Raw genomic sequence first — 9,589 nt, forward strand, 5'->3', positions numbered from 1 at the left:
GCAGCACCCCTGGTGCTCTCCCTCTCTGAGCTGAGCAACTAAAGCTGCTCTAACGGAGCCTCATGTCACTACACCTCCCATCCCACACCCTGGGGAGAGGGGACAAGGTGCCAGATTCCCAACCCCAAAACCAGTCCCAGTAAGCATTTTAGAACTTGCTGCCCTGTTAAGGCAGACGTTTCACTCGGGAAATGCCCAGCTGAGCATGGGCAATACCTAAAGTTCACATTAATTTACCAGGGTGATAACACTGAGATTAACAAGTGACTTTTATAGCTTTAACAATGATGAGCTGAATTCTGACATTTCACACTCTATTTGCTTTGGCAGAACTGCAAGATGGATAATTGAGGGCAGAATTTGGCTGTGAAAGTACAACTGCTACTGTGACGGGCAGCCACTTTATCCCATCTTCTCTACATTGTACATGGAATAGAGCACAAAAGCTTCCTATCTCAGAAAAGTATTGTCGAGGTTGAAGTCATGCTGCTGCATCTTATTTATCTGCCATGGAACACAGAGGATGAAAAGGAACAAACCAGTAAAGAAAGGACTAGCTCAGGGTCTGATTTAATGACTAAAATCATGGAAAATTAGATTGTTTCACAGGGACAGGTCACTCAAGGCAAAAAATTTCACATCTGAGATTAATATTGTGCCCCTCAATTTCTTCTGCTGGGTTTGTGCCCCAGGGGCTGCTGTACAAAAAAACCCAGGCACAAAGGAAAACTCGGAGCAAGCTACAAAATGTTTTTGTACAGAGAGAGCAGTAGAGAATATTTAGTGGGAGGGGGTATGAAAGGAAAGAAACAAATACAACAATAACAGATTCTAATTATCTTAAATTGGACACTCAAAATTAATGAATAATTCTGGTTTATCTTCTCCTACTTTTGCAGTTTACAAAACTAACACCTTGGCACAACAAACACACACACAAGAGCAGCAGGAACAGAATACTTTTTAACTAATTAATGAATTATACAGACACTGTAGTATAGAGTGTTCATTTAAAAAAAAGCTATCAGGATCTTAGGGTTTTTTAAAAAGCACGAAATAAGTGTTGGAGCACACAATAATAAAAAAACTAGTATTGCCTCCATGTTCTAAAAAATAAAAGCACTGAGGAAAAATAGAAAGCTCTTATAATAAAGGGCTTCATCAGAACATACACAGAGTTGGGCTGACTTCGGGCTATATTAGGAAAAAGTAGCATCCGAGCATGACTTCACAACCTTGAGAATGTCCTTTCTGGTATAATTTTGGTAGCTGATCATGTGAACAGCGTGTGCACATGTTTGTACATAAACACCATGTTAAGCCATTTAAGACATGGGAAATACTTTATCATTCTATTATTATTTTTGAAAGTGTACTCAGGAGATTCTTTCAAGATCTGTGTTCTTATGAAGAGCCAACAAGTTATTACTAGACTGACATGCAACTTACTCATACATTTGTTGTTTCAACTAAAAATAACAAGAAACATTAGGAAAATGCAAAAAAAAAAAAAAGCCATTGCTTCATGATTTAGAAGTCTGTTGCATTTCTGTAAAAGGATTATTTTTTAATTATACTATATGCACAAAGACACCAATGGAAGAGGAATTTGAAGCATTTCTGTACTTTCGTAATTTCTCATTTAAGAATAGGCAGTTTCTAGCTAATTTTAAGACATTCAGCACTTAAAGAAACAAATACTTTTTGTTTTAAATATATAAAATTAGAGATTCCATTTTAACTCCTCACAAAGCACACATACACACAAATTCACCCCTTCTTTCTTTGGGACAGATTCTGATACCTTTCTGAATAACACCAAAAGACATCTATGTAAGTTCTCATCGAAAAAGTTTCTTTCTTGTACGAGACTAAAAGAAGATTATTGCTGAATCTGGCTGCCTGTTCTTTAAATTTTATTGATGCAGGGTCAAGCCTTACCATCAATGAAATCCCATTACTTAAACGTTTGGCTGTTAATAAACACTAATTTTCCCGTGGTGCCGAAGCCGGTTGCTGCGGCGGGCTGGAGACACTCTCCCCACAGTCAGTCTGCACCGAGGGGCAGATCGAGGTGCTGCTCTTGTTGGTAACACACAAATGCAAAGTCTCAGTGCTGGTATCACCTCAGCAGCAATGGGAAAAGAGAAGTGGCCCAAATCTGGGATTTTCAGCACACTCTGTGGTATGCGGCGGCCGAGCATATTCCATATATAGAAGGAAAGTGTGCACAATGCTTTAGGTGTCCTGAAAGTCAATTTATCTTCATTCTTGACTCTTCACCAAATACTCATCTGAAAGCCTGTTGTATCCCCTGTAAAAGGCAATTTCCTTATGGAAATCTTCTAACTGAGCAAAGTTTAGAGCAGTTTTGGGATTGTTTCCCATCCCTGTAAATCTGACCATAGGGGTCTCTTGAAAGAGAATTGCTAAGAATTTCCAACTGGACTATGTAATCACAGCGCCTGGTATCAAGAGGAGGGGGAGTGACATGAAATCACTGACTTGTGACATACATTCCTCAGCAACAGCAGCTGCTGCCTAATGACAGCTAATAAAGGGAATCTTCCCTTGACAGAGCTGCATGCCTCCAGTGGGACTGGAATGTGCCCAAGATAAACCTACTGATAACCTAGGAAGCAGGGATCATCCAAAGAGTATAAAAGACAAGCTTCACAACACAGAGACAACAGGACAAGGAAGAGAGAGACTTGAAGTGACATCTCAGAAGAAACAGCTTGAACTTCCCTTTCCCAACGAAGTCAGCGCCATGGACACGAAAGGCTCATTTTTCTATGGCTTCCTCTTGCTGCTGCTCATCCAGCTCCAGTCCAGCAGAGCCAACCCTATCTACAGCCTCAGCCCTGCCAAAGAACTAGCCAGCATGGAGGTGAGGACTCTCATTTTGCAAGGTTAAACTTTTGGGGTGCTTAGCAGAGCGTGAGGTGTGGTTCTTTGCTGTCCTTTTGCATGACTGGACTGCAATAACCACATCAGCCATCACATGCCAGGGGACAAAGCCTCAGTTCTTCAAAGGGGTTCAGAGAAGCTCTGTAGGGCAATATCCTCCCATGTTGGGTTCACCCGAGCTCCTGGGCAGTAGTGGGAACCAAAACTGTGATGTTGTAGGATGTCTGCTTTGGTGTTTCGGTTCTTTTTCTTTTAAAAATACATCTTCCTCAGAACAAAGTTCCAGGGAAGGAAAATAATCATCAGAGTAGCTCCATAAGAACAAATAGAAAATTTTGAGGTGGGGTCCTGTCTATCCTGCTGTCTATATGTCTATCCCTGCTCTGCAGGACAGCCATATGAATCTACCTTTGTGAATCTGAGGTTGTGTATGGTTGAGAGATGAAGAGGCAAAGTGGAGTACATGAAGACAAACTTTTAGAAATATTACTAGAGGAGTAGCAAAATCATTTAGTGTGGTTCATCCAGAAAAGCTTCCAGAGCTATAAAATTATCAGCTAAGAATTTTAACAAATAACAGAGAAAATCCATTGGTAAAGCTCAGTACAAGTTTGAGACTCTGAGGGGATCTGAAAGCTCAAACCTTTCCTTGGACCAGCTTCCCAAAGCTGTTCTCAGGCCCTAAGAACAAACTCCCTGAGCTGAAAAGGACAATTGAAGCTAAAGCTGCCTCTGGGCTGTTTCCTGTAGCCAGGAAGAGTGGCTTCCAAATGCAGTCACTGTCAGGCAAGCCATAAGGCTCATCCCTCTTTATTCATATTGTGGAGATGGCCAATTATATTCCTCTAATTGGTTGACCTGCCCTTGAGGAGGTTATCTGACCCCAGTGACACAAAGCTTTACCAATGACAAAGAATGGTACCCAGGAAGCAATCACACAACAGGCATTAATTTACCATACAGGTATTTTCAGTTACTTTAAGGAGCAGCAATCCTGCAATCTCTGGAGCAGAGATGAGTGAAAACACCAAGAGCTTCTCCAAGTGATGTCCTTTGAAATAGCCAGGGGTGACAAAGCAGCTTCTGAAAACGTGGGAGTGGGCTATGTGGCTAGAGGTTCTCTCAGACTGTGTACCACTGGTGGGCTGAGTGGTATCTCCCTGTGCAACCCACACCTTGCGTTTTCTTCTTTGCTAAGATGTCTTCTAACCTTGCCAGCAAGATATACATGGGGATAAGCAGCTTCATTCAGTTCACAAGGTGAAGCTGTATCTTCCCATAGATGGAATTACTGTGAACAAGGATATAATACAGAGGACACCACCCAGCAACCACCAGGAAGGCTGGGATCCAACCTGTCAGTCTCGCTAGGGTGGGCTATGGGACCATCATTGAATGCAGAACAGAATTACTGGAGGAGCTAGCAAATGACCACAAAACAAGGACTTTCATTAATTTAATCCTTCTCTTACAGGCTCTGCTGGAGAGACTGGAGGATAAGATTGCAATGATGGAAGCCCTGGAGTCCAATCCTGACCTGCAAGAACCCAAACCCCAGGAGGAGATCCTGTCGGAACTCGTTGATGACAGTGACAACCAGAAGGCTGAAGCCAGGCTTGCACCCAACACCCCTCTGTCCTACAGGGACCCCTTCCTCAAGAGACTGAGGGGGCTGCAGATGCCCAGGATGATGAGAGATTCTGGCTGCTTTGGGAGGAGGATTGATCGGATCGGCTCCCTGAGTGGGATGGGCTGCAATGGTGAGTCCTGTCTAAGCCATTTCACTGAACAGCACAGACCGTGTCCATGCTATGGGACAGGGAAGGAGCAGCTTCTCATTGAAGTCTTTAAGAGGACACAGTTTGAGAATGGAATTAATTTGAGCCTAGTATTTAAGCTAGCATTGGTTTTTCAAAAACACTGCTGACAATGGTGACATGTACCAAGACAAAACCAGATTCTAGTAACATTTATTTCATGTTTGGTTTGCAGGTTCCCGGAGAAATTAGGATCAACCTCCCTATGCCCTGCTCTGAAGAATGCTTTACAGTACCCCTTCCTCCCAAGATGAAAGCCAGATGTTTTCTAAGCTCTTCAACAGAAAGTTATTCCTATTTTTATTTATTTATTTATTTATTTATTTGATGTTTTTTAAAGAACATTTCTTACGCTAGCACTGACAGACCATCTTTAAATAAAACTAACACATTAGACATCTGTGCTGGACCTCTCTCCTGTCTGTTGCATTATATTTTCTTGTATTTGCCTAAAGTCAAAATCTTAAGTTTTCTTGATATTCTGGTACCCACGAGCCTGGATATTACTTACATGAGACAGAGAAAGCATGAAGTTGGTAAAAATGAATTTTGACTAGAGCTTTTCCTCTGCAATAAGAAATACTAACAGGTTAGCAAGAAAAAAAAAAAAAAACTTGCTTAACATTGAAAGACCATCATGAGTCCTCCTATAGACAGGGTTTCAGTAATAAGAGGGTCCTTTTACTTGTTTAGATTATTCAGTCATGAGAACTACCACAAATGCCTCGTGTAAGCAAAAGTTACATGAAAAGAAAGAAATAAAATCATAACACTCCACAAGTTTCAAGATAACCAGAGGGAGGCAAGGGAATTCACTGTATACATTTTCAAGCAGTGACCAAATAAAGGTTACGAGCATCAATAGAAAGATACATCATTAACTGTGTCTTGTCTCACTCTGCACGTGGCTGAGATGCTGATTCCCAGAATTTCTTGAAGGATCCTCAAAGGGTTTGAATATCATCATGATATTCCTCATGAGAGGACAAGTGGGATCACTCAACTACACAGCACCTTGTACAGAACATTTATCACTTTCTGGGAATAGCCCCTTGCAAAGATGTTTTAACACAGCTAATGGGAATACTGGAAGTCTGATTAAGGTTTATTTAACCTTAGTTGCTAGATTTCACACCTAGGAGCTGAATTTGACCCAAAATATATTCTAGGACCCCACCAAAGAAGGTAATATTGCCAAAACCACATTCAGTCAGCATCCTAAGGAACAAAGAGCTTGGATTCTGTCTTAGGCTGCAATTCAAGATGTAACTAGAAATATGTATTCTATCACCATCTGTTGAAAGGTGGAGCAGTATTCTTCATCTCTTCCATGACTCATCCCTCATAACTCTGGGGGGGAATATTCCTCTGTTAATGAGCCAGCTGTTAAAACCAGGTGGGGCAGTTTTCTTTATATCTTTCACGACCCATCCTCTGTCCAGTGGGAACCTTCTGTTAATGGGCCACTGTCTCACTGCATGACTGATAAAATTACATCATCCCATTGTGAGATGCTCCAGCCAGAGGGAGCAGCTAAGCATTCCTACCTAGGATAAAATCTGATATTTGAGACACCAGAGCAGCCTTTTCCCTGGATTCCCAGAGGAAGACCAGACCCATCTAGACCACCACGGGACCTGGGCTAGTTCTGCATAAATTGACATTTGGTGAAGAGGGAAGAAGCCACAATAAAAATTATTTTTCTAAGAGAAGTTTCCTCTGTGCCTGACAAAACCAATCAATGGCTAGTTTGAATATTGACACCTGGTTAAACCAATCAAATAGCTGAATACACCTCGGTGAGATTCACATTTTAAGATGAATAAAAGTGGACTGGTACCAACACCCTGACCAACAGGGTGTCAGGTTGCATCCTGTCACTTCTTTTTTTTTGTACTAGTGCATTTTTATTTTCATTTTCCTAATAAAGAACTGTTATCCCTATTCCCATATCTTTGCCTGAGAGTCCCTTAATTTAAAAATTATAATAATTCAGAGGGAGAGGGTTTACATTTTCCATTTCAAGGGAGGCTCCTGCCTTCCTTAGCAGACACCTGTCTTTCAAACCAAGGCAGATCCCCACGTGAGCCCTGGCAATGGCATCCAGCCCAGCTCAACACAACTGTCCTGTGATTGACTGCGTGTACTGCTAGGAACTGTGTTATTTTGAGCACCTCATGAGCCTCATTCCCAGAACCTCAGTGCATTCCCAGTCTCATTCCCATGTACCTGAGTGCCCTGAGAAGCTTGTTCAGGGCTTAAGAAGGCAGTACCAGGACAGACTCAGCTGGAACAGTCCAATTCTGACTTTGCTTATGCAAATGCACGGGGACAGAAATACTAGCAGGTGAGGATAAGGTATGGAAGGCAGGTGTCCCAGAGCTGCTGACAACAGCTCTCAGGGACCACAGCTGCAGGAAAGCGTAAATTCAAGTGCACACCCCTCCTGCACAGGGCCAGGAACAGCAATGGCTGCTGCAACACCTTAGTGGGGCTCATGTCACACATCACATTTCTGACAAGCCACCCTCACAGTCAGTCCTTGCACTGCTGGCATGGCCTCCAAAAAGGATCTGTGGGCTCCTCTGCACACTGGGCCTTGTGATTCCTTCCTAGGGAAGAAGGGCAGAAGTCTAATCTGAGGGAATAATTCTGCTACACTCCCAACAGGAAGCCACAGACAAATCCTCTCCTTCCAGCAGCACCAGCTACAGATAAAATACTTTGTGGAATAGTGACCACACAGGTTTCCCTGACAGAAGAATAAATTCACGTTAAGATTCCCAGCAGCATCCATGGGGCATCTCTGCAGTGAAAGTTACAGTAATTTTGCATTTATTCAATTTCACAGATCAAGGGGGTGTGAAGTCCCTTTGGGGAGCCCTTGTGGGGACAATAGGACTTGGTCTTCTAAAAAGGCTTTCCAAACACACCCATTGCAGCAAAATGGGAATATGCAGGTGGATCCCTCCATACCAGCAATGGGCAACAGCCTGACTCCTCCTGTGCTGCTGAAAGTAAAAACAATTTATGCACTTTAACAATAGCTCTTGCTAGAGCTGAATTTTACCCAGTCAAGCACAACTTGCACAGACACTGTAAATTGTCCCTCCCTGCCAGCCCCTGAAGGCACAAAACACTGATTAGTTCAGTGGAATGTGCTAAAAATGGCAAGAAGAGGCAATGCTGCCTGACCTAAAGCCAGGTAGGTCCAGTATTAGCAGCAAGCCAGTTCCTGGTGGAACAAGTCTGTATTGGCTTGCAGACAGTATGTTAATAGACCCTGAGGTCTGGGAGAACCTAATTGAGGGTAAGCAATCGAGGAAAAAAGCATCTCTGACTGGATTTTTACTGCTACTCCCATACATACACTGAGCTGTACAGCACCCTCAGGGAAATCTCACAGCCAGGTCACAATAGTGCTGTACTCAGAAGTAAGCACCAGGAAAAGCTGAATGGGAGAAACCCAACACAGATCAGCTCTACAGGCAAAGAACATCACCCCCAAGGATGAAAAAAAGCTGCCACTGTTGCTGTGAGAGCTGGATCAGAGAGAGCAGGGAACAATCTTGGGAACAGCCATCATGTAAATGAAGAATATCCCAGTGGGACCAGAGAAGGACCAGGCTAACACCCTCCACACAGCTATAATGACATTTGCCACCTCCTGCCCTGCCAGACTCGGTTTTAACTTCCTAACAGTGTTTGGCAGAACCCATGATGGGCTGTCATAATTCAGCAGCTTGCTTTCCTTTAGACTCTGAAACACAGTAATTCCATCAGCATGCTCCATGTGCTCTGTAAGGCATGAGCCTTGTTTGGAATAGGGGTCTGCTTGACATGGGGTATATTTGCAAATTAGATTTGATGGTTTCTTTGGTTTCTTTGCTCCTCAGACACTGCACTATCCTTATCCAGCTTCCCACTAAATGAAATGCTTCCACTGAAATGGATTTCAACTTGGAAGTTGGCAGGCAAGAACGCCAAGAGGAGCTGTCAGCACTGCTTGGTTTCTCAAAGAAATTGTATGTGAAGTACAGGGCACACACCCTCCACTGCTGCAGGGAGATGTGGAGCTGGGCCAGTTCACATCCCCATCTGGCTGCAGCCAGCTTGCTTAATTTACTTCCCCTGAATCTTGGCCCCTAAAGGCCTTTGCTGATTGACATCTGCTTGGTAAGTGTGTCCCACTCTTTTATGTGGGAAGGAAGGAAGATTTGTAAGACTTTCCCCCTCTATTACCATCTCCTGACTGCTCTCTCAGAAAACCAGCACAATCCTGTACATAAAAAGCAGAGTGGGGAGAAGTTTATGAAAACAGATGGTGGGAAGGCAGCTAGAGTCAGGCTTGCTATGCATGGAATTAGGAGGATAGAAAAGAAAGATAAAACTGGTGTGTTAATTTGGCCATCCCAGAGAAATATTCTCTAGTATAGGCATCAAAGAGTTGCTGGGGGAGTCAAAGGTCTCAAGATTGTAATGTCTTATCTGTTAGTCATGAGTTTCCAACACAGTACTGTTTTCTACTGAAACTGGCATATAAGGGTTCCAGTCTCTGCTCCAAAATGCTTAAAATGATCAGTAAGATGAGTGTTAAACCATACATAGCCCATACAGCAATTGAAACAGCCTGGAGAAAGGGACATGCTACTCACTTTCAAAGTGTGATCTCAACATCTAAACCTCACCAACTGACTCCTCTCCCTTCCCAGGCAGCAGTGGAGCTCACTGACATCTCATCTCAGCTCCCAGTGAGCCTTTTAAGACACTGCATTTGAACAGTGGATGCAGAGGAGACTGAGTGTATCCCACCCCGCTGAAAAGCCCTTCAGCACCCTGGACAAGAAGAGTAGTTTCACTCT

General features: G+C 43.1%; 1 protein-coding gene across 1 annotated transcript; it reads left to right on the forward strand.

Moving 5' to 3' along the window:
• Positions 1–2,672: 2,672 nt before the first annotated feature.
• On the forward strand, positions 2,673–5,127 carry NPPA (natriuretic peptide A). The gene is made up of 3 exons (XM_066334357.1): positions 2,673–2,890; positions 4,385–4,670; positions 4,903–5,127. Exons 1-3 carry the CDS (start codon positions 2,771–2,773, stop codon positions 4,917–4,919), a joined length of 423 nt encoding a protein of 140 aa, XP_066190454.1. The 5' UTR covers positions 2,673–2,770; the 3' UTR covers positions 4,920–5,127.
• Positions 5,128–9,589: the final 4,462 nt, after the last annotated feature.

Source organism: Sylvia atricapilla, chromosome 22, assembly GCF_009819655.1.
Source record: "Sylvia atricapilla isolate bSylAtr1 chromosome 22, bSylAtr1.pri, whole genome shotgun sequence".
NCBI classification, from domain to species: domain Eukaryota; kingdom Metazoa; phylum Chordata; class Aves; order Passeriformes; family Sylviidae; genus Sylvia; species Sylvia atricapilla.